This window comes from Lissotriton vulgaris, chromosome 9 (genome assembly GCF_964263255.1).
Source record: "Lissotriton vulgaris chromosome 9, aLisVul1.2, whole genome shotgun sequence".
NCBI lineage: Eukaryota > Metazoa > Chordata > Amphibia > Caudata > Salamandridae > Lissotriton > Lissotriton vulgaris.
In genome coordinates, this window is record NC_141697.1 from 137,903,392 (window position 1) to 137,929,804 (window position 26,413).

At 44.9% G+C, this 26,413-nt stretch overlaps 1 protein-coding gene across 1 annotated transcript in view; it reads left to right on the forward strand.

Annotated features, from left to right (window-relative positions):
- The window catches only part of ITPKA (inositol-trisphosphate 3-kinase A), a 589,909-nt gene that overhangs the window by 371,696 nt on the left and 191,800 nt on the right, over positions 1-26,413 (forward strand). The window contains exon 3 of the mRNA XM_086937204.1: positions 21,772-21,985. Within this exon, the coding sequence (XP_086793330.1) occupies positions 21,772-21,985 (214 nt within the window). The remainder of the gene's footprint in view (positions 1-21,771; positions 21,986-26,413) is intronic.

The following is a 26,413-nucleotide window of genomic DNA, read 5'->3' on the forward strand; positions in this document are numbered from 1 at the left end:
GGGAGGACACCAGGGGAGAGTGGGATGAATCAGCTCTTTCCATCACTAGGACCTCGGTCCTATTGCCGTACAAGGGGGTAGGGGGGTTTTGGGGTGGGGGTGGTGGTGCTGCAGGGTGGGTTGGTGGCACACTGGTAATGAAGTGGGAGGGTTGGTAGGTTGTGGGGTAGAAAATACTTGAATTTGAGTTACTGTGCTTTCTGCATCACTATGTTTTGTACACTGTCAGTGTATTGGATCAAAATGGATTTGGCTATACAGTGGGGATTAGGTCTGTCAGTGAAAGCAAAGCATATCCCTAAATCTTGTCGGAAATTCGTCGATACTGCATTGCTCTTGACTAAGAGACGGGTGGCATGCCGCTGGGGCTGAGGCAGAGCGCCTAAATTTAAGGATTGGTTAGCAGACTTGACCTACTGTCAGGAGCAGTATACTACCTTCGCTGAATTGTTGCCGGTCATGAGTTGGCCTAAAGACATCTGGGGCCTCCTAGTGTGCTATATACTCGCACAGATAGATGGGGACGATGCACCTGAAGGGAACCATACTAGTATTTAGCGACACTGCTGGGATTCCAAGTGGGACCACAATTCCCGTCAATACATATACATTTCCTCTCCATGCTGATGGGGGATATCTCCCTATCCTCAAGCCATACGGGTCCGCCTTGCCCAATGCACCCCATATGTTACTCACGGTCACAGACCTCCCTCTCGGTGACGCCTGTCCCCCTTGCTCTATCCAGGGTCCTTCCATGCCACCCATGGCATATACTTGCCCCCCTCATACTCACTGACACTCCATGACACCGTACATGTTGCTTACTATAGCGACCATTGGGATGAGTACGATCTTGCCTATCTATATTACCCTATCGGCTCGGTCCTTCATATCCGAGCGTGTCTATAACGCCTCTTAGTTTGTTGAATGTTGGGAAGTTTTTTTCAACCTAAAAATTAATAACTGAAAACACTGTTCTGCTGCAGTATATCCTCGAATGCCTGGCAATTCCGGATGTGCCACTACTATTGCCTGATCCTATGCTACGCTGCCGGGCCTCCGGGATGCCGGTCACACGGCTGTGTTATAGTTGATTGTCACGCTGCCGGCCTCTGGGTTGGAGGCGCAAGAAGCTGTGTACTGTTTTTTCCTATACAAAACAGCAGCTTTGAACACCAAAAAAAAAAAAAGCAAATGGGGCAGGGTAATCTGAGTTTATGTTCATGAAACATATGTGGTCTCAATGACAGTAAAAAAAGGGGCTTGCTTTCTAAAATTGTTCATGATATGCAAATAGAAATACTGTGCATACAAGAGACACATATTCCATGGGTCCAACGCGACTGTTTGAAAACCCCTGGCTATGAATTAATTGGATGCTCCCATATTACTTCTATGATTAGAGGAGTGGCTATTTTGCTAAAACGGGGGGTTGGATCTTGTAGCAGAACCAGTCAGGACAGTGCAGGCAGATGGGTAATAGTTGAATTAGTGGTTAATAATAGGCCTTTACTTATCTGTACAATATACTGCTCAAATTTAGATGGTCCGGAAGTATTACATCATCTGAAATTAGAACCAGTGACATGGCCACATCCCATTTGTCTGTGTGGAGATATGAATATCAATTTGTCGGGGGATTTAAATTTAGCGGGCCCCAAAAATGTCTGGGCAGGAAACCCAGGGTCTTTAGGGCTCTCCAAGCACTGATTCAAGAACATTGTTTGATTGATCTCTGGTATCTGCATAATAAAGTTCAAGACGGTTATATATACTACTCTGCCCCCCAGAAAAAAATGGTCCGTCTGGACTATTTTTTTGTGTCAGATCAGGTAGCAGAGACGGCCTATATATCAGTCCCCCCCAGAATTCTGTCTGATCACAACCCTCTGATTGTAGAACATTTGAAAGAAAATTACTATTGGAGCAGGCCTATAGGGTTCATATGAGGAACTGGCTAATCGAGTTTTTAAATATTAATAGGGGCACTTTCCACTAGTGGCATAGTTTGGGACACTCTCAAAGCTGCAGTACATTGGGAGACCAAGAGCTTTTCAATCTTTCGACGGAGAACTGACCAAGAGCAAATTAGTGGGCGTATCGAGGAGCTTAGGGTCGCAGAGGTGCAGCTAATACATACAATCAAGGAGGGTCTTGACATAGGTCAAAGCCAGCAATCTGTTGCTATAATCAAGTCTAAATTCCTTGAATTCTTTGGGCAGGATCTGGCTGCTTGGTTTTTGCAGTGCAGTACAATGATCTATGAATTTGGTGAAAAATCAGGCAACATCTTTGCCAAACGGCTTCAGCAGAAGAGTCTGGCTAATCACATTATCAAGATCCAAGATCACCAGGGCCATGTTCATGATACACAGGAGGGGGTCATGGGGGTCTTTCTGTACTTTTACCATACACTCTACACAGAGGAGAATTCTGGCCTGGACATCGAGTCTGAAGCCCAGGATTTTCTTTTGGGCATCAATACCCTCCAAGTTACAACCCAGCAGGATGCCCCTATAGAGTAGGAGGGGGTCGAGTTGGCTATTAAATCACTCGCTAATGGTAAGGCCGCTGACCCTGATGCCACTCCACTCGAATTTTACAGGGCTTTCTGTTCGGAGATTCAACAGGATCTCCTTTCAGTTCTTAGGGCTGCACAGGGGGGTGTAATACCTGATTTGTGGCGTCAAACCATGATTGTTCTTTTCAGGAAGAAAGATAAGCCAGAGCTAAACCCCTCCTCTTTTCAATCCATTTCGCTTATAAACACAGACATCAAAATATATTCCAAAATGTTATCTACCAGATTGGCCCGGGTAATCACTCCATTGCTCTCACTACGGCAGCATGGCTTTATTCCGGGCAGGGATACAAGCGATCATGTCCGCAGGGTTATTCCACTTCTGGATTGGGCTCAGGCGACTGGCTCTCCCCTCTGAGCGATCCTGTTGGACGCAGAGGAGGAGTTCGACAGGGTCGCCTGGGGGTTTCTCTGGGCAGTTCTGCGCTGGAAGGGCTTTAGTCCTAAGTTTATTCAGGCCATTCAATCGCTTTATATTTCTCCAGCTGCAACATTGCGCATCTCTGGTCTTGGGTTAGCGTCATTTAACATCAGCAGGGGTACTAGGCAGGGGTGTCCCTGCTCGCCCCTGCTTTTTGCCCTGTATATTGATTCCTTCCTTAGTAAGATCTAAGGCACTTTGGATATCTCGCCTGTAAGGGTCAATGCCACAGAGTATAAGACGCTGGCGTAGGCGGACGATATAGTAGTCTTAACCACGGATGTCGCCTCTGCCTATTCTGCTTTACAGGTTTCAGCAGTACAATTTGGTTGGTTGTCCGGCAATAGGCTCAATGTCAATGAAACTCAGGTTATTCAAACATCTGTTATGGGTCCCTATCAACCTCCTGTGGTCCTGGTAATAACATATCTAGGGGTCAAAATCACCGCTCTAGTCGATAATTTTCCAGATCTTAATATCCTCCCAGTTATTGATTGGGTAAAATCTAAGTTGGGAAGACTGGACAATCTACATCTTTCTTTGTATGGCTGCTGCAACGTCCTTAAAATGATGGTCCTCCCAAATTTTCTGTATTTATTTAGGACCATTCCACTTGAGTTCTCACAACAAAGCTTGGCTAGAGCCGAAAGGATCTGCTATAGTTTTCTTTGGGGATACCGCTGCCCACGCAGGGCAGCCAAATGGATGTGCCTCCCCAGAGACCGAGGTGGCTGGTCAGTTCCGAATCTTTTATTATACTATTGGTCCGCAATGCTTCAACATTTGGGTTTGCCAATGCTGGGCGACAGTGCTGAGGTCCCGATTTCTAGCAGACCCACTATCTACGAACTAGGGCTGAGGAGGCTGCCAAGGGGGTTTTGACTCGGATATTGGAGCTGAGCTATTTTAAGAAGACGAAGTTTAAGGTTATTGGGGCTATGTTTTCAGTCTGGTGTGAGATTCGTCTCAAATAGTCAATCTCTAATATTAATTTTTATACCCCCTTTACTGCAGCTCAACTCCTGCCTGCTATTTTTCAAGATCAGATCACTTTCAGGTGGTTGTCACTGGGGTTGGGAGTTAGAGGTGACTTAGGCATTGATGGACAAATGGCCTCTTTCTCCTTCTTAAAGGATAAATTTCATTTCAATACTCATAATTCTTTCAAATATTTACAGATTAGAAGTTTCATAGATAAAATGCAGTCTCAAGCCTCTATTCTTTTTGATAAGATTAAGCATCTGCTCTCCGATCTTCCGGATGATCTTGCATTACAGAATGCCAAATGGGAGGTCAAACTGGGCAATTCTCGTGTGGATATATGCCCGGCAGTGGAGTTTGCAAGCTATGCTTTAGTCTCTGGAAGCCTACGCACCCAAAGCTATATGGCATTGTGTGATCTATAATATACACCTGCAAAAATCTCAAAATGGACGAGCTCTAAGGGTCACTGCTGTGCTAGATGCGGGCTTCTAGCCGCTAATGACGGAAATATGTTCTACTCTTCTCCAAAGCTTGGGGCCTTCCTGTCCGATGTTTAGTGTTTTATAAATTCTACGCTCAATATCTCACTGAATATTTTGCCAGAGATGGTGATAATGGGGTGTGAAGGCACTGCCTCGCTCGAAAGGTCAAGACATGTCTCTGCTTTTTTGTTTATATATATATATGTTTTTAATTCGTCTGTGTATTACATCAGAATGGCTTAGTCCGGAAGCCCCAACTTTTTTCATTTGTAGATCCCGGATTCTTGGCTATACAATTTAGAGTCTTCAGTTTATCTGAGGCGTGGTAGAAGGAGGCGTGAGCTGGGCCATAAGATCTGGGCCCCAGTGGAGGAGTGGCTTAGGCAATGAAAGGAAAAGAGGTATCTCTGAGTTGTATAACTAATTTTGTGAATGTCCTGCTATATGTCCGTATGTTTTTTTGCTTTTTGTTCTTGGCCTTTGTCCTCGATCCGCTGTGTTTTGTTTCATTCACTGTATATGATCTGGAATTCATTGATGACTGTTATTACTTTTGCTTTTTGTAATCCTTTCTATAGTATACCACGACTTACTGGTATCTTTTGTACAATTTCTATATCTTGTCAAGCATCAATAAAAAAAATTAAAAAACAGATTACATTTGCTTAGTTGGAAACAACCAGGTCTTGAGCATTCTCCTGAACAGAAGTCTGTGTGCTTGTAACCAAATTGCGACCGGCAGCGATTTCCAGAGCTTAGCTGCCCAATAAGAGAGGCTTTTTCCCTCCATCTAGCTCTTCAAATTTTTGGGACTTGAGCTAGTCCTTTATTGGCTGATTTAAGGTCTCACCGCGGAATGCACCACAGAAAAAGTTTCTGTAAGTCCAACAAACCACCTCCATTTAGTGGTTTGTGCAACAGACACAGAGCTTTACATTCAATACGTTGCTGGACTGGAAGCCAATGGAGCTCCCTGATACTGTTGAATTGGAATGGTATTTTGGGATGTTGAGTAGCACCAATGCTGCAGCATTCTACAGAGAATGGAGTTTTAGTAATTGGATTTTGTCAGTTCCAAGAAAAAGCGCAATGCAGTAATTGATTCTCAAAAGAATCAGTGCGACTACCCCGCTTTGCTACGGTCTTGGGGAATAAATGAAAGAATTTTACGCAGAACCTTTAGGCGGAAGAAACACGAGGAAGACAAGAGATTGCACTGGCCTGCAAAGTACGAGCGATCGTCAAACATGACTCCTAAGTTTCTAGTCTTAACGGTACGTTCAGGACACTGTTCAGTCTCCGCTGGCGACCACGACTGATTCCAGATTGATTGTCCCTTTCCCAACTCCACAACCTCTGTTTTATCTGTATTTAGTTTAAGATAATTCAGATGCATCCATCCAATAATGCATTTGAGACAGTTGTGAAACCTCCCTGCCACTATTTCTACACTCGAAGATATAGATATTACTATCTGAGTGTCGTTATTGTACGAGATCATGAGAAACCATATGCTTTGATCAGTTTAGCCAGAGGAGTGACGCATATGTTAAACAGGGTCGGTGATAGAGCTAATCCTTGTTGAACTCCACACGGGAGGGAGAACGCCTCAGATGTCTGGTTACCCCAGCACAAACTCTGGTCCCTAGAGGTCAGAAACGAGGTGAGTAGGGTTAGAGCCATCCCTTTGATTCCTATCTCCCTGAGTCTCTGTATTAATACTCGATGGAAACGCTCCTCCGTGTGACCAGATCACCGTGCTCTACTCCTCGCTGCCAAAAGGAAAAGAAAGGATTCATCTATCTCCTAGATCGACCGGCTGTAGAGACCCCCCACCGCCTACCTCCCGCCGTCCTCCTGTGTCTCACAATCCGACACCGGGACCGCCGAGTGGAGCGAGGCGAGGGGCTGCCTACAACTCCCGGCAGCCCTCGAGGTCTCCAGCCACACCCCCTCCAGGACGCGCCAGGTGGCGCTTAAAGGGCGTCATAGTTCCCTCTCGCGGGACGCGAGCGGGACGCTGGGCGAAGCCTGGGCCAAGGGTGGGCCCGTCCAAGCCCGTCACAGACCGGAGGAGACTGGGCTGGGCCCTCCCCCCTAACACCTACTACCAGGTATCATACATCTACAAATTAAACTGTATGTACTTCAAGGAGGGTTGGCTGAATACTCATCCCACCTCCCAAGAGTTACATGTGATTATCCTCTACACAACTACAGCCTTAACTCACACACAATGTCAACAAGAGGACTAAGGAGTAAAACACTGAAAAATATGACGTCCTCTACCGGTCCTATAGAGCAATTTCTCACCAAGGTGAATCAAACAATAGACCATACTGTTATGTTGATTGATAGACGTGTTTCTTTCGAACTTGAACAAGCAAGACGCTCCTCGATGGGTCTCTTAGCTCAAGCACAAACACCAACAGCACAACCACATGACACCATTACATTGGATTCACATGCCGATATTCATGTAATTCCAAACACAGTTGATCTATCGGTATCCTTACAACTCTCGGATACACAGTTGTCTCAGGGCTTAGAGCAAACGCCAGATATATTCGCAAGTCCTCAGCTACCCCCAAACGACCACTCTCAAAGTGAAACTAGGGGGATACGGGAAGGTGCTATCCCGAAAATATCAATGATCACTGAAACTCATAAAGGTAACCAAGTAAAAACCAGAGGAAGGACTTCTCAACTTAACGTATTACCAAACCCAAGTGACTTAAATAAATTTCAAAGTGCGGATATTATCAGTAACACAGCACTTCCAAACCAAGACAGTAACACCAATGAAATCTTATTCACAAGGGAAGTACATAATGGTAGTAATCCCGCTCAAACTTCCCGAAATAAATTGGTGCCTATGCAAAATAGTGACTTGAATACTGTTAATTCACAATCTTCTTTAATCAAAGAAATAGAGGGCATAGTTAAGTATCAGCTACGACCCATACAAAAAAGCCTAGAACTGATAGAAAAACAGGTTGCGATATTAGTCGCCCTATCAAAAAAGACTACAAATCCACGATCTCAAGATTCAATAACATTGGTTCCACCTAAAGCTCCTATCGTAAAGGCGAAATCTGTTAATAACACAAAACAAACAGCCAAGCCTTCTAATACAAACATAAGCCAATCAGTAAAAACTCCCAATAACTCAACCCTCTCAACCAAAGCTAAACCATCTCAAGAACTCTCAAAACCAGCACCAGGCAATCAAAATCAACCACCAGTAAGTGCTCCCTTAGACAAAGCCTCCTCAGTAAACGTCTCTCCTAGACTACCTGTGACCTCCACCTCACAGCCAGAGCGCGCACAAAGGCACTTTAATAAATCAGAGCGACCAAAGAAAAAATGGACCAGACCAGTAAATCTCCCCCCGGAAGCAGCCCCCTTTGTAGTCATCTTAACGGGGGTCCCGGAATTAAGCAACGATACGGATGAACCTACCTGGTCTCTTGGTCTCTGCTTAATAAAGCCCGGTATTGGTTGAATACCAACAGACCTAATCACCCTAATAACATCACCAGGATCACCACGGCCAGAAGGGTCTCTTGGATAGGTCACCAACCTAAAACAATCCCCGGTGACTGTATAATTGTCAATCTTGAAAATCCACACGCTGTGGATTATATATGCTCCTGGGAATCATTGGAAGGTAGTGGCGGAATAAATACCAAACGCCTATCTTTCTTCTACCCTCGACAGAGACATCAGGCCGAGGATTCCAACTGGCAACCAAATTGGTCCTGGAACCAGCCTGAGCAGAGTAACAGGAACCAGGGCGAATGGGGTTTTGGAAATAACTTTAGGAGCAGATCACAAGGAGATTGGGGGTTTGACCAAAGAGATCGGAATGAGTGGAACACCCTTGGCCGCAGGGGACAGCAACCACCGCAGAGGGAACCATGGGCCGGATTACCAACCTTTAATACCTACAGTTGTTTAGAGATGGTTGACTGACCATTACCACAGTCTTATGATAAGTCTCCTTCGATGGAAAACAGTTTCGCTTCAAATAACTTAGATAATTTTCCTTCTAGCAATCTACCCATCAAGGAACAACACACACGAATAACAAAGATTAAAAAACCTATCAAGTCGTCAATAGTTCAAATTAAGGCAAATACGACACATGATCCATACTGTCATCCAAAGACCTATACAACCCCTTTATCAACGTTATCAACACCCAACAAGTCGCAGGAAACCGCCTCAAACGTGACATCTGCTCAGCAAACCATTTATCTAGAAGAAATTACTGCCCAGAACATGTCTGTTAAACCAACCTTAGAAAAAGCCGAGATGAGGGTGCTCTTCTGGAACGTCGCGGGACTGGCGACCAAACACGCAGAAAAAAGCTTCCTTGAACTAATTGAATCGATCGAAGTTCTCTGCCTTCAGGAGACGTGGCTAAATAACCCAATCCACCTTCTGGGTTACAAAACATTCTTCTCCCAAGCCATAAGATCAAACTCTGGGAGAAGCAAAGGTGGTCTAATAGTGTACATCTCGAACTTATGGCCATGTCATGAAATAACTCCCATGATACTACACCAAAATTACCAGATCATCAACCTTCAAGGCAACCACCGCGAAGTTTTTACTATCATAAACTTCTACAACAATATGAATAACACGGAATGGTCTAAAACCTTAAACGAACTCCAGCACCACATAAATGTTTTCAAAACAAAGTATGTCAAGGTCTCCCATACAATAATCTGGGGTGGAGATTTTAACCTCCACATATGTAATGAGACAAACACTTTCATCTGCGGAATATCAGACGATGAAGAAAACTGCCTTACGCACTTCTCTCATACTATAGAGGGAAATAACATGTTGACCGTAATGACCGAACTAGACCTAGGATTTGCCAACATGTTAAAAACCCCTATTACCGAGTTCACCCCCACTATTCATGGAAGAGGCCTCGAAACTCTAATCGATTATATTCTGATATCCACTAACAAAGCCACACGTATCAAGAACTTTGAGGTACTTAAGAATGTACTTAGTGATCACTTTCCACTAAAATTAACTTACCTGGAACTGAGCCTTCGAAGGTATTCAGATAAGGCTAATACCGGATTGCTCAATCAGGAAGCACTCACATTAAATAGACTTAACGGATATACCCTTAAATGGTGCAAAATAGATCAAGACGTGATCAACACAAGAATAATTGCTACCTGCAAAGACCAAATAGACAAATGCTTAGATCCCTTTTCATCTCCCACAGAGGTAATGACTAACTATGAAGAGATCGTGACAAAAATAAGAAATGAATTAACCAAACCTCACAAACCAAACAAGGCTGCAAGAACAGGATGGTTTGACACAGAATGTACCAAAGCTTATTCTGAACTAAAGAAGGCCCTAACTAAAAAAGAAAGAAATAGACAAGAAGTATCAAGGCTACGAAAAATCTACAAATTAGCTATTAAAAAAAGGAAAAAGGACTTGAAAGCCAACCTTTGGGCACAATTACTAAAAAGCAGCCTGCTAAAAGATAGTTCAGCCTTTTGGGAGATAGTAAAAAATCCTTTCTTAAAAGATACAAATGAAGAACCCTCCATGGATGTAGCCATTAAAGCACAGGACTGGGTCCAACATTTCTCTGGAGTATTTGGTGAGGACCACCTTGAAGACCCTAGTGTTCAGGAATCCTTTCATCCCTTACCTCCGGTGAAGTATCCAATTGACATCCACTTCACACTGAATGAAACAAGGAAAGCCATTGAAGTGGCTAAGTCGGGTAAAGCACCGGGACCTGACTCGGTCCCAATGGACCTTTACAAACTTTTACCGGATCTTTGGGGTCCGCTTCTAAACATAGTATTAAATGCAGCAAAGAACACTAATCTCCCTGACTCTTGGTCCACTTCATTACTCATTCCCATATTCAAGAAGGGAAACAGGGACAGTCCATCCTGTTACCGCCCTATTTCCCTTTTGGACTCCATCGGAAAGATGGCAGGTCGTATTCTTTTGGACCGCCTCCAGGAATGGTCCAAAGAACAAGGCGTATTATCAGACCTGCAATATGGATTCAGGGCAGGGCTGAGTACCGTAGATCAAGTCTTAAATCTATCACTATTGGTTGGAAAATACGTGAACGCAAAAAGATCTTCCTTGCACATGGTTTACGTCGACCTCACGGCAGCATTCGACTGTGTGCAACACTCAAAACTTTGGTCAATAATGCTGCAAATGGGGATCGAACCACCAATAGTAGACTTTCTCCGTGAACTATACACAGGAGCGTCAGGTAAGGTCAGATTCGGGTTTAATGGCCAATTGACAGACAGTTTTCCGATCCAGAAGGGGGTCAGACAAGGTTGTGTACTGGCCCCCTTCTTATTCACGCTCTACACCAACGGGCTCGAGAGGGCAATGCTAAAGGATGTGAAAGATCTCCCGGAAGTAGGTCGTCGGCAGATTCCTGCGTTATTATACGCCGATGACGCGGTAATTCTCGCCCAGACTCCTATCCAACTGCAGCGGGCCCTAGATAATTACTGCTCCTTCATGACTAGCTTAAACCTGAAAATTAACATCAAAAAAACTTACGTGATGCATGCGGGTACCAAGGGGAAAAAAGTAAAGACTATCTTTGTGGACAATCTACCCCTCGAAAGGACTAATACCTACCCCTACTTAGGCATCACCATGGACGACGATCTCAACTGGAAAGAAGCAGTAAATTCACGGAAACTGTCTCTAATAAGATCAACTGGCGCACTAAAAGCCTTTTCCCTTCGCCTGGGAAAAAGACCTCCCACTGAATTGATCAAGATTTATAATGCTAAATGCATAAGCGCCGCCACTTATGGAGCGGGGGTCTGGGGAATAACAAATGTCGGCAATTGCAAACACTCGAAAATTCATTTTTAAGATTTTTGTTGGCCGTCCCGAGAAGTACAACAACTTACGGATGTCATCTTGAACTCGGGATCGAATTTATCTCTGACATTATAAAAATCCAGCCCATCATGTTATGGCGTAGAATATGGGCCACGGATGAGTGCCATCTTACAAGAACAATAATCCAGGATTGTCTGAAACTAGATAAAGCAAGAAAGATAAAATGGCTGGCCTACGTGGAATCCTTTTTCACAGACATTGGTCATTCAGGGTTTTTTGATGACCCACCGTCGGTCACAGATATATCAAAAAAGGAACTTAAATCAATTTGTATGTCACATTTATCCCAAATCCGGCTGATGACAGAAATAGGGAAGCCTTCAGTCCAGCATTGCTTAATGATCCAGCTGGTCCCTACCATCCAACCTTATTTGCAATATGACTTGACACAATTTGAAAAATTTCTTCTCACCCGTTTTAGGTTTAATTTATTTCATTATCTGGTTTTGTTTCCCAAACAAAATGATTGGACACATAATATCTCACTGTGTCCCTGTGATCAAACATCATCACAGTCTACTATTCATGTTTTATTCTTTTGCAAATTTTACATTCCACTTCGCAGGGGATGGATAATACCAGTACTAAAAGCACTAAAAATCCGTAGATGTCGCCCTGCGTTTCTGGCAATACAATTCCTGGAAAACAATTTGATGACTAAATCGATTGCCCAATATCTTAAACTTTGTATTAAGCATCGATTGAATTTATAAACTCGTTAGATGTCCAACATTAAGTTTTATGAATTACCAGAGTTAAATTGAATGTATTTTTAAATATTTATTATGTTTTTATGTACTTTTATGGTCTTCAAAATACGAAAACCGAATAAAGTTGGTTTGATTTGATTTTACTCGATGGTTTATAGTATCAAATGCTGCTGAAAGGTCCAATAGAATGAGGATGGCTCTTCCCCCACTGTCCAACGGTTTACAAATCTCCTGGGTGGCCATGGCTAGAGCTGATTCTGTGGAGTGACGTGGTCTGAAACCATGTTTGGCGGAATCTAGGAGGCCATTGGATTCGAGGTAACCTATTAACTCCTGATTGAAGGATTTTTCAAGAATTTTAGCCGCCAGCGGTAGGCAGGCTATGGGCCAGTAGTGTTTTTACTTCAGTGGGGTCTAATGAGGGTTTCTTCAAAATGGGCCTGGTACAGGCTTTCTTCCACGAGGGGGGGAATTTGCCTGACATACAGACATTGTTCAGGAGTGGTGCCAGGTAGGTACTAACGCTGTCCGAGGCCACATTGAGTATGGTGGGGGACAGGGATCAACCTGGGAGCCAGATTTAGTGGATCGTAGCAGTTTATTTACTTTTCTCAGGAGTTAGCGGTGGGACACCTGACAGCTGGTGTGAGGAAGGATTATCAAGAATTGTGTCCTCTGTTAACCTCCTCTTAGCTGTGTCTGGGGTGTTTACTACAAGCTTGTTGTGAACCATTTGAACTTTGGCCTGGAAGAAGTTAGCCATCTTATTGCACAAGGCTTGATCTGGAGAAAATTATTTTGCCCGCTGCAGGTTAGACAGAGTGGTAATGGTTTTAAAAAGTTCTCTCGTTGAGTTTTTTGCCGCCTCTATTTTAGTGGTGAAATAATTCTTGTTGGCGCAAATGATTGTTTCTTTGTATTCCGCTAAGGCTAGTTTGTAATCCAGTTTGCCCTTCTCGTTGAAGTCTGATCTCCAGATGCGTTTTGGATGTTATGATTTTGAGTTCTGCACTGTACCATGGTGCTGAGGGTTGATTTCTTCGTTGTTTGCTTGTTTTTTCTGGGGCCAGTAGGTCAATTGTTGATCTGATCTAGTGATTAGATGTTGGCAGCAGCCTTATTGTTGTCTAGGAGTAAACTGGGAGGGTGTCTATCAAGGGCTTCCTCCAGATCCCCTTTGCTGATTTTATGCCAAGGTCGAGTCTTAAACGGTGGCAATTCTGTTTAGGATGGAACTTTCCTCAAATATATGATGTTACAACGCATGCAATTACAATGAATGCTTTAACAACGCAGTCTTTACATCGCAACTCCCATTACATTGCATGATTTTACAATGCATGACATTACAACCTATTTTTTAAAAACTACCAATACAACTTATTCCATTACAACACATACCATTACAAAGTATAATATTTTTAGGGCAACAGTAGGGTAAGTGTTGGAAAGTGTAGGGGTAAAAATTACTATTCCCACTCCAGTGAGTGCAACAGTAGGGAAAGTGTTGGATAGTGTAGGGGTAAAGATTACTATTCCCATGTACAACAAAACACATAACCACCCTAATACTAAATAAATCTCTATTACTTACCTTATAATGTGTTGTAATGGCATGCTTTGTAATGGTATGCCTTGTAGTGGCATGCGTTGTAATGGCCTGCGATGTAAAGGCAGTTCGGTTGTAAAGGTAGGTCGTTGTAATGACTGTGCTGTAATGGATGTTTCCCCTTTCCTCTCCAGTAAATCTGCTGCTGGAAGGTTAATTGTTTGCATGGATAGTTGTTTATCCCATCCCATAAATTAAAAAATCTTTTTCCGGTTACGCTTGGATTTCTTTGTCATTGGCAGCTTTCCAGGAATAATCCTGGAAAGGATTTTGACTCATATTCTCGCCTGGGAACAAATACAACTTTTTTTTCTCACTGGAAAGTATTTTCCCATAAAGAACCCCCTTCTCATACTTCCCTTTAGTTAAAGTGTCTGTTCCCGTCCCATCACACCATTGAAAGACATTGACAGGAGGTAAACACTGGACGTTTTCCAGGGTGCAAAGAGGTAGGTGAAGTGATTTGTTGAATGTATTTGTTGGTTAATGTCCACACACTTCCAGGGCATTCTAAACCAGGAACATGTATTCGCCCCACCCACAGGAGTGAAGCATCTGTGTGAATAAAACAGTATACGATTGAGAATTCAACTTTTCTCAGTTGGAGAAGTGGTTTTGGACTTGTAAATCAGACAATTTGTGCCAGTGACCGCTCCTTTGTTAAGGTGGAGGAGCGCCGGCCCACTGCTTTTAGCAGTGTAAATAAAAGAAACATGAAATTATAGCAACAGGTTGTTATATCCCTGCTGCTGCAGCTCTGCAGTCGGGATGGGGCTGCTCTGCTCTCAGAGCAGGGCAGGGGAGGCATGGTTTGCCCTCTCCAAGTGTGCATGAATGCTTGGCCGGCCGTCTTGGGCCGGCCAAACATTCGTGCGCACTTTGCATGTTCTTCACACAGGCTGCCTAACTTCCTGATTGGGGAACATGCCCAGGCCCCAGTCACTGGCTGAGCACTGAACCACGCTCAGACCAATAACAAGGCTGCAGTGTTGTTATTGGCTGTTGGGAGCCGTGTGCTTCCTGCTTCCCTGTTCCAGCTTTTTTTAAAGCCCCTCCACCCTGCCCCCAATCTGTGCTGGCCGCCACTGATTTGTGGCCAAACAGTAGAACAGGAAAATGAATGACAAATAATTTCCTCATTGCAGTCTATAGTCACAAAGGAGACAAATGTTAATGAAAGCGGTGTGAGAGTCAGAGAATTTGGGATTAAGTTTCGTGAAGGACAATACACTTACTCCTGATATAGGGTTGGGCAGATGGGTTACTCCATCACAATGACAGATATCTCGCCCACCTTAATAAAAGTGCATTATGATGTAACACACTTGTACTAAGGCGGATGGGATAACCGCCATGTTTGGGATGGAGTAACCCATCCACCAAACTCTAAATCGGACCCTTAAAGCCTAATCTTCAGTCTCTCGTAGACCATCAAATGCTTTCATCAGCAGATGTTTTAATTGGAGGATAAGGTCTATAACACACTGGTACTGCTGCTCTGTGGGGGCCCGGGCATTCCAATGAAAGTCAGAGTGGAGCTGCAGGGGCGCTAAGAGGTGAAATACAAAAGCCTCATTAACGTACAAATGGTCTTTTAAAGACCTGTGAAGTGCTCGGGTGCGGCTGTGTGTATGTGTGCCTGGAAGCTGTCTCAGCCCAGGCACACACAGGCAGGGTGAGATGAAGAGGGTGACAGAGGGAGGTAGAGGGAGGGTGATCGAGGGACGGAGGGAAAGGGAGGGAGACAGAGGGAGAACGAGGGAGGGGGTGAAAGGGAGGGAAGGAAAGGGAGGGAGAGCGAGGGAGGGAAAGGGAGAGAGCGAGGGAGAGCGAGGGAGGGAGGGAGGGAAAGGGAGGCAGATGGAGGGAGAGCGAGGGAGGGAGGGAAAGGAGGGAGGGAAAGGGAGGCAGACAGAGGAAGAGCGATAGAGGAGCTGGAGGGAGGGAGACAGGGAGGGAAGGGGAGAGGGAGGGAGAGCGAGGGAGGGAAAGGGAGGGAGAGGGAGGGAGAGCGAGGGAGGAAGTAAAACGGAGGCAGACAGAGGGAGAGTGAGTGAGGAAGGGAAAGGGAGAGCGAGGGAGGGAAAGGGAGGGAGAGCGAGGGAGAGCGAGGGTGGGAGGGAGGGAAAGGGAGGGGGAGGGAGAGCGAGGGAAGGAAAGGGAGGGAGAGGGAGGGAGAGCAAGGGAGGGAGGGAAAGGAAGGGAGAGGGAGGGAGGGAAAGGGGGGCAGAGAGAGGGAGAGCGAGGGAGGGAACTGGAGGGAGGGAGACAGGGAGGGAGGGAGAGGGAGGGAAAGCGAAGGAGAGAAAGGGAGGGAGAGGGAGGGAGAGCAAGGGACGGAGAGGAAGGGAGGGAGGAAAAGGGAGGTAGACAGAGGGAGAGCGACTGAGGGAGGGAAAGGGAGAGCGATGGAGGGAAAGGGAGGGTGAGGGAAGGAGAGCGAGGGAGGGAGGGAAAGGGAGGGGGAGGGAGAGCGAGGGAGGGAGGGAGGGAGAGCGAGGGAGAGCGAGGGAGGGAGGGTAAGAGAGGCAGACAGAGGGAGACCGAGGGAGGGAAGGAAAGGAGGGAGGGAAAGGGAGGCAGACAGAGGGAGAGTGAGGGAGTGAGGGAAAGGGAGGTCTGGGCAGTGAACTCTGCTACTTTCGCAGAGTTTACGGATTTTTTCGCACTCTGTAGAGCACTGGGAGTTCTGAAAAACTCTGCTCCGCTTTTCCTCGCTTGCACTCTCCACCATCATGTGGTTGATCGCGGATGGTGGCAACAGGTTGTGTTGAGAAACCTTCTGATCACGTTGAGAAAGCTGCCGCTCAGGTAGAAAATCTACTCGAGCAGCAAGAAAAAAAGCAGCGTCCTCTAGCGCTGCGCATGGTGCTGTTCGTATTGATTTTACAGAGCAGGACAAACACCCGGCGCTGGAAATCAATGCGAACGGCATGACCAAATGCACTCTGCTGCTTGGGGAACTTCGTGTAGCGTGGCTGAGTTTTATGGCCACTTCTCCAAACTCTGCGAACTCCACCCAGGCCTAATAAACATATGACAATCGAGCATCACTTCTTCCTCTCCCTCCTTCAATAATCTGCTCCCACCCCCAAAATGCAACCAATCTACCTCCTGTCCTCCACTCATAATGAGGCATTGTTCCTCTACCTTTGTAAAGCCCAGTGTAGCTACTGGTAATGTTAAAAATACTAATAGAGCGTACTGCAACTAACAAGGTATCCTGGCGCTATGGTGACAACTGAAAATGCAGTAAAATGAAAATACATAAAGGACTCGTGTGAAAAGCCAGGTCTTCAACACTTTTTGACAAGGCAATAATTGGTTAAGCATTTAAGTGAAGAAGAAATAGAATTATTTTCAAAGAGTAGCTTTAACCGAGAAAGACTTACCATTCAATTTCATCCTATAGAATTGAGGTATTTTGACTAACTGAGCATCAGAGAAATAGAGCTTTCGAACTGGAAAATAAGAAGAGAATTTGTCTTGGAGATTTTGTTGGTCAATATCATAAAAGGTCAGATGAACCAAACAGAAGGACATAAAAATAATTATTTTGGAGATCAGGAGCTAATGTAAAGTATTCAAAGCTGCAGATGCAGATATAGCTCAGCCAATTGCAAAGCAAGCCTGGCAGCGCCCTCTGAATACGCTGGAGTTGGTTTATCAATCCAGCAGGTGAACCAAGAAAAAGAGAGTTACAGTAAGCCAGACAACCAACAGTTATCACCTGAACTGGTAGCAGTCACACCTTGGGTGGCAAAAAGGGAAGTATTTTGCACAACAAGCTTCAAAAAAGAAACGTGCGGACAGGAGGTTGCTCTGGCTAGTCAAAGACTGCTTATATCAGGCCCGGTCAGGCTAATGCAGCCCAAACACCCTCAGCTGCACACCAGATATGTGCCTGGCACCACAAACAATCTTACCTGGAAAACTGGATAATTGTAGCAAGACACAAAACAAAACAAGATGAGTAATTAAAGAATGCTCCTTTTGCAGGGTGGAGGAGTTTAAAAAAAGTGTTTAGGAGGAAACGAAGGGGCAGTCTAACAGTGCAGGTCACCTCCAATGTTAAAGGAACTGCGAAGAGGAAGAGGGCACAGTTCCTGATCCTCCAATTACCAGGAAGTCCCTGTTCCTCCTTAGTGACATTTTCAAGCCTGGGGTTTGCTGTCAAACAAACCTGTTGCAAACAATATCCATAGAGGCGGCTTTGGGTCCACCTCTTTCAACCATTAGCTTTTTTCTCCACCAGTCTTTTACAGATTTGCTTGAGAATTTGTCAATCACGTCTTGACTCAGCCAACTGAAGTTTTCATCCCGTGCCTAATGCTCTTGGCTGTTTGAGTGTATTCTACCACCTCCGCCTGAGTGCTTGCATTGAACTGCATGAGGGAATGCTTTATAACTATAGCCCTCTCTGCCCACTCCTGCTGGCTCCCTCTCCTGTGTCCCTCTAATGTGCTAACACTGCAAGCATTAGCACATTAAACCCAGAACCATTTGCTTTGCCAATGCATGTTACGGTTCTGTTTGTCGCAGCTGGTTGTAACTTCCATCATCAAACATTAAGAAGGAGATACTAGTGAACTGTGGTGTGACTTTAAAAAGGTTTATTGTGGACAGTTAATGCACTGTGATGTAGGGCTTTTTAAAGAGGTGTGTTTTCAACTCTTTCCTAAATTAGAGCACAGTTTAATTAAATATTTCTCCTGATCTTGTAATCTGGAAATATTTAACGCACTGAGGGCCAGATGTAGGTAAATCTAATTTACCGACTCATAAATACCGAATTTTACCGATTTGGTATTTATGAATCGGTAAGTTAGAAGGAGGGAGATGTAGGTAATTTTTTATTTTGAAATACCGAATCTGTAAGATTCGATATTTATCGATTCGGTAAATACCGAATCGGTATTCCCCATTGATTCCTATGGGCTTTTGAGCCCACAGGAATCAATGGGGAATACCGAATCGGTATTTACCGAATCATACTGAATCCAGCAAGGGTGCAGGGGGTGTCACTTTGACACCCTCTAGCACCCCAAGTGCAGGTTTGTGTGCCATGTGGCACACATACATGCCCTAAGGGCATGTCTGTGTGTCACATTGCACAGGTGTGATGCACACCTGAATTCGGTATTTTACCACCCAATAGGATTGGGTGGTAAAGTACCAACTCTTAAGGGCCTGTGGAACTCTGTGGAGTGCCACCTACATCTTGATTTACCGAATCGGTAAAATTACTGATTCAGTATTTTACAGAATCGGTAAATTTACCGATTCTGTAAATTTACAGATTCTGTAAAATAATGGCCCCAACATCTCAATCCCCAATTACCGGTCGGTAACGGTCGAATTCGGCCGTTACCGACCGGTAATTGGCGACCTACATCTGGCCCTGAATCTCCTTTACTAAACTTGACTGTCTTTATCCCTGTTTGCATTCAGTGTCACAGTATACAGCACTTTCACTTTATGCTTTTTTTGGGGAGACGTGGGAAATAATGTTGGAAGGGTATCTTAAACATGTCTGTGATCTTTTCCGTCGAACAGATGGTAAAGCTACCTACAGAGATAATAGGAATACAATATGTAAATAAGAGCAATATATCAGTGACAAAAACTTATTTTTAAACCCCAGAATACTAAATATATATTTGCCTGCACAGTTTATTGAAAGTTAATAGAACACACCTTGATTCCTATGTGACACAGCTGTGGCCCTGACACCACGCTTTGAGAACCCAGAAACACAGGTGTTGGTGCTACATTTCGATGTTTTACTGATTTCTAGAACAGGCTGCATGGCTGCATTCTTGTTTATCTTTATTCTAATATCACTGCCCCTGGTATGTGCTATGTTTTCAGCCTGTTAAGAAAATGAGATTTAAAATTATCTGGGAAAGAAACAGGAAGACAAAAATCATAGCATAAAAACGGACAGGGATATAAGTAAATAGAAAGTGTACAATTATGGCTATTTCGTATTCTAGGGGATAAAAAAAAAGACATGAATTACGTCAGGAATTCCCGAAATGAATATTCAGAGACTTTTTGAAAAAAGAACAAAAAAAGAATAGGATCTCGAAATTATTCATCCCGAGATTACTCATTTATGCTTAATGCTGAAATGATTAACCAGTGCTTAAGTGCTGGTGGTTTCCGGTGAGCATCTGCACTTACTCATCAACACCCACACTTATCATGAGCACCAGTTAAGGACACATTCATTTACAGGAAGATTAAGTGATTTGCCCAGAATCGCAAGATGCTGAGCCAATGCCAAGAAGCACACTTGCTTCCCCAGCTCCAAAGTCTGCACCTTTGGCCATTACACAACATCCTCTCCCCACTTTCATGGTTAGTAGTTGGTTCTGTTTTAGGCGGCGCTGACAAGAGAAATGGGTTGGTGCAAGCTGCCTCCTGACCAGAGCTCCGGAACGTATTTTATTCTTACAAATTAACCACTGTATTAACTGACTCGAAATTAACACATGAGGCCATATGGAACATGTTGTCGCTGTCTCCAAAGAACCGTAAATTAACTATTCACAATATTTACCACTCTGTATGCCTCTTTGTGGGTAGTTGTGAGTTGTATGATAGAGGCACGCATATCTCTTAACCACGCATTCCTTTACCACACATGCCTTTACCACGTCTTTTCGTATTGAAGGCGTGAATGGTGAAGGGGTATGCGTGGTTAAGGTTGCAACCCCTCTCCCCTAAGCTACACACTCCCTACATGCCCCCCCGCTCTGAGGTCCAAATACCCCGACTCCCTCTCAACCTCCATGCTGTCCCTAACCCTTAACAAACACTACCAGACCCCCCCCCACCCCTCTGCGCTGTCCCTAAAACACCCCTTTCCACTGCCTCCAGGCCTTAAACCCAAACCCCTAGTTAAAAAGCTACTCTGACACCCCTCTGAGCCCTAAAAAACTACCTCCCCCTCCCCAAACCCTGAAAACTACCCTGACTACCCATTCCCCCTCGCCCTGAGGGCTAAAACCCTGTCCCTTAACATACACTACCCGAACCCCCTCCCATCCCCCACGTTGTCCCTAAAACAACCTCAATCCCTTTCACTGCCCTTAGGCCTAATACCTTAACCTCTAATTAAAAAAACTCCCTGAACCTCCCCAGTCCTGAAAACTACCCTGACCCACCCCCATCCCTGTAAACCACCCCAACCCCCAGCCCAAAAAATTTACCCGACCCCCCCAGCCCTTAAAACTACTACCGACCTTCCAGCCCTGAAAATTAGCCCAACACTCTCAGCCCTGAAGACTACCCGCAAACTCCACAGCCCTGAAAACTACTCCTGACCCCCCAGCCCAGAACACAACCCCGACGCCCCCAAGCCAGAAAACTACCCCATCCCAGAAAAATACCCACCCAGCCCAGCAGCCCCACTTGCCTCACTGTGGCGCTCTGCCTGGTGAGGTCTTCCTGCTTCCGTCCCTGCAGCAGCCCGCAGCTAGACCACGCATATGCGTGGTTAAGGCAAGCCTGGTTACGCTTGCGATGTTGGAACACCAGTGGCTGAGGCCAGGGTGTTTTGACTGTTTCCCGTAGTTGTGTTCTATATAGAAAACCATAAAATACATAGAAAAAGATCAGTAAATATGAATGCACCCCAAATCACGCGTAGGGCCACTGAAATTCTGCAACTCTGTGGCCGCAGCATTTCCCACATAATTATTGATTTGCTACGTTTGCCTTATAATCTATCATCTCCTGCATAATTTAACAAAAATGCTTTGTTACGTGCTCAAACAAATAAAAAAATTACTAAAACGCGACAACAAGGATATTGCTGTGCAGCAAAAGGCGCTTTGTTATTCACCGCCAGCCTCATCATATTGTGGACCAATCTCAATGACCGAAAAGTAGGCTCTTTGGCCATGAATAAAAGATAAGATATCTAATGAGACCGCAAGTGAACTCAAACCATTGTATGGAGTTATGGATTGAATTATATGTCAAGATGGCTACCCATCCCTGACTAACATCACAGCACTCTCTTTTCTTTCCAGGGAGCTTCAAGGCAGCCGCTTGTGGCACAATTCTGAAGCGCCTCTCGGAAAACGAGATGCAGTGCTTTGAGCTGCTCATGAAGGACACCCTTGGGAGCTGTGTGCCCACCTGCCATGGGGTGGTCGAGCGCGATGGCGAAAGTTACATTCAACTCGATGACCTGCTCACTAATTTCGACGAACCATGTGTCATGGACTGTAAAATGGGTGTCAGGTGAGGTGCACAAAAATACATCTGTGTTGTGTGTTTATTTGTCTTGTAGACCTGAGGATTAGAAGTCTTCTGGAAAATTGCTCAAAGTTTCCTGCTTGCTGTAGGGTTGTGGTGACCTATGGGTGGACAAAGACATAGGAAAGCGATGCCGATGCTCCGTCATTGGTGAATTTATTCGTCAAACAACTATACACTTGTTTTCCATCATTAGATGAATGATTTCTGATGATAGCATTTACGTATTATCATTGGTAGGAGGATTATTTCAATGACAATCAGGTCTTCATTGTGACCTTGTGACTCTGACCTTGAAGAGTTATTCTGGAAGGAATTACATTAATAAGGTATCTTTTATTGCTGTACTTTAGAGCTATTACAGTCTATACAGAGAGAGTGGCTATAGGTCAGCCCACTTCTACCATTGATTGTTCTAAATGGCTTTCTGTATTGATTAACCGGCCAGTGCTGAATTTGTAAAAGTATAAGCGCCAGAGCCCAAAGTTTTGCTTAGAAGCCCGTGGCTGGCACTGTCACACGTCATGGGTGCCAAATACCAAAGCTGCCTAGTCTTGATTCCATCCCATGCCTCTTTCATCCACCTCCAGAAAGTCTCTGCCTCTCTAGTCCACTCTTTGGGGGGGGTTTCATCCCTGCTTTATTTGACACTGTTTTTCCATCTTCCTCTTTCTCCTTTCCCCCTTCTTTGTGTTTCCCTTTTGCTCTGGGCCAAAGTATGTTCCGAAAAAATAAGTGCTGGTAGCCAAAAGTGAGTGTCGGTGGGTCCCACCTGCAACCACTGGCTCAAATTAGGCACTGATAAACCTGCATTTATCAGCAGTTCGCTAATTATAAACGTCATTAATGATGTATGGAGTTTTTAGCGAGATAAGAGGAAGAGTTGTGGCGCAGCGGCCAGGTGGCTGACTCCTGACCACAGGGTTCACGGTTCGATCCGCGGTGGCAGATTAGCCCAGCACCATGTGACTCTAGGAAATAGCTTGCTTAATCTTCCCGACGACCCCCAGCGCCGGGACACTTCTGTCGGAGGTAGCTGTGCGCTTTACAAATGCTGGCATTTATAAGTTAAAATTAATAGGAACTTATAGAGAGCACATATACCCTTCGGTCCCTTGGTGCTATGGTAAACTAGAGCAGCAACAAAAGAAGGAGTTAATGCTAAGAGTAAGCATCAAATACCTGCTTAAAAAGCCAGGTCTTTAAGTCCTCCATGGTAGCAGAATCATTTTTGTTTTTTTTCTGTGCTAGAGCTTACTGGCTGCTCTGTCCCAATTGCAAGCAGGACTCACTGTGACCCCTCTTTCAGCTGGTAGATGGTCATGAACAGGTGTGTTATTGCATGCAACAGATTATTTTAAGAAATCACATCACCGACAACTTTCATGGCCCTGGTCCAAAGCAATACACCTCATTTCTCTAATCAATTCTGGAAGAGGTGAGTTTTAAGGAGCACAGCAAAAAGCCAAATGGGAGAGAAAGCTTCTTAGAAAAAGGGGAAGAACATTTTCCAGGGTAAGCCCATCAGTAAAAAAATGGCATCTGTCAATTCCAGTTGTTTGGAATCTCAGGACAAAAAGCAGAGCAGCTGAAACTGATCTAAGTGCACGGCAAGGATCTAAGGGTCTGAGGCTCTAGTTTCTGCAGAGGGAATACACACAGGCATTTGCAAGTGTTATTTAAATGTGTTGCGTGCACAAATGCTGTTTAATCACATTTAGGCCTTAGTTATTGGCTTTGATAATGCTAAAGAACAATGTAGAAACATACGGCTTTCTGTATAGCATGTGTATAGGAAACAAAGAATTGAGTGGTGCAGACAGTGTGATGATTGAGATTACTTTTCAGATATGTAATGTTAAATACAGTGCATTCCTGTCAGGCAGTGCAGTGCGGCAGGGTGACTTGCTGCGTGAAATAATGATAAATATGCCCCCAGTATCTTTGATATGGCTCCAGTCCACCAGAGACTTAAGGAATGGGCAAAGTGGGCTGTGGCCCACCTCAGCCTTTCAGGGGGACCCTAATAGGGTCAACTCTGTTCTACAGAGTCTTGCCCCGATGACCTTTAATAATTCCTAAACAGATTGTTTCAAGTGCAGTTCTCATATGTGAGAAATGGGAGGATGTCACAGAGATTATTTGCAGTAATATTAGTGAGCTGGTGTGTTGCAATATTGAAAACATACTTCACTATCTCTGAATATTCGAGGTAAACACATTTAGAATTTGGATGAGTGTGGCTGGGCACTGTCAGTGATCTGGCTTAAAGAGTGCATGAAAGAGCTGAAATTGGATCATAAATTCAAAGCTGTTCCGAACAGGTGCCCCCAAAATATGTTTGGCCGAGGGCCCCCAAAATCCTTAAGATGTTCCTGCAGTCGACTCGACTCAGCATTTTACCTTTTAAGGGCCACCTGGGCATCACCGTATATGAATCTTCTCATACATCACTTCGAAAAACAAGGATCTCTTGAACTATCACAAACCCCTAAAGTCCCTGGGCCATTTACATGTAAAGCTATACTTACCACCATCTAGTGCTGTGATGTGGCTGCAAGGATCCAAGTCAGCGCTATACAGCGATATATCTATACTACTATAAAAAAGGAAGAACTTTGAACCTTTGAGGCGGGTAAACTCGGGAACTACAGCGCCAATCCACACACCCGATACATCGTTGTAATTGTCAGGGTGTGCAGATGGACATAGGCTATATAAATTAAAAAAATATAAGTTATTAAACAAATTACGAGAAAAAAAAAGTAGTTCCATGGAAGTAGCATCGGCCGCGACGTGCGTGCTGACATCAGAAGCGCGGGGAGGAGCGGCAGACATGAGCACGGGGAGGAGCGGCAGACAGGCAGGGAGGAGCGGTGGACAGGCTGGGAGGAGCGGTGAGAAGCGGCGGACAGGCGGGGAGGAGCGGAGAGGAGCGGCGGACGGGTGAAGTCAGAAGCGCGGGGAGGTGCAGCAGATGAGGTAAGGCTCCGGGGGACCCACGGACAATGTCGGGGCGGGTGGGGGCCCTGAAGCCAAGGTCGGGACGGGCTGCTACTCCGGGGGACCCACGGACAATGTCGGGGCGGGCGGGGGCCCTGAAGCCTAATTGCTCCCGGACAAGGGCTAGTCTTTAAATAAGGAAATGATTGCTTCACAATCTATGTAACCTACCTTAATACTGCCAATGGCCAAAGAAACGACAAACTGGGGTGGCTTCAGGCACCTGTGGGAAAGCCTCATGGTACTTTTCTCTACATGTTTAGATACATAGCCATGATAATATTTTCCCTACAAGCTTTAGAGATTCAGGCTGCTTTTACAAGCTCCAGCAGGCGAGCCAAACAATCTGAACATTTAAAGAGCGATCCCTGTGCCACTGATTCACACATTTCTGAGTCATCCTTGTGTGCAGTAGGCAGACTTGGACCTATTTCATGCCAGATCTGTTCAGAACAAAGATTCAAGAGCGAACATGTCTCAAAAACAAAATATATCCATCCCCTGGGCACTGCTATATGGGTTCATAAATACACGTTAGGTAATTACTGTCACTTGAGATCAGATTATCAGCTCTCCCATTGTGTACAAGAGATGTAAACAGCAGCATGGACTAGGTTGTGCCAGTCTATCTTTAGGGAAAGGCTTGTTTTTCTTAGGATAGGCTCTAACATGCTAGCTAAAGCATGTCTTTTTTAACTCCTTGGTTCATAGAAAGCATTTTTTGATGCAATTTACATTTAAAATCCTGTGCAGGAGCTTTTGTGTACATGGGTGTGCCGATGACATTGTAAGAGTTTAATTAAATGCACCTCTCACACCCAACATTGTACCCGGCTTCAAATGAAGACAGTGTAAGCCTGCTGCAGCTTGTATAGGTTAAATTCATTGTGCATGCTCTTGACTGGTGCATAATCAGTTTACAGGCTGGAGGGGCACATGCATTGTTTGAACAAGTGTAGGGATGGAATGCCCTATTACTTACCGTTAATCTTCATTACTCCTGGTCCCGCTGTCCTCGTCCCATCTATTAATTGTGGAGCATACCAAAGCCAGAAATCTGACCTTCCAAACCAACAAAGAACACCTAGGACACCACACCGAAAGCAGCATCCCAAGCGAAGCAAACGGGAGAACCAATGGAAATGACAGGCTGGAGTACACAGACCGTAACACACCCAACCAAACATAAGAGCTGCATCACCCAGAAAAAGGAGGCGACAACCCAGGAAAACAAAAAACAAGGCCACTCCAGGCGCCGCTGGCCAAAGGGCAGTCATCACACACCTGGAAAACCCCAGAACCAACAACAGAAGAGGAACACCCGCCAAGGAAGCACCAGAGGCTTCCAACCATAGACGGACAACTAGGAGGCCACACACTGAAGGAGTCCCAAAGTGGTCAGACACCCCA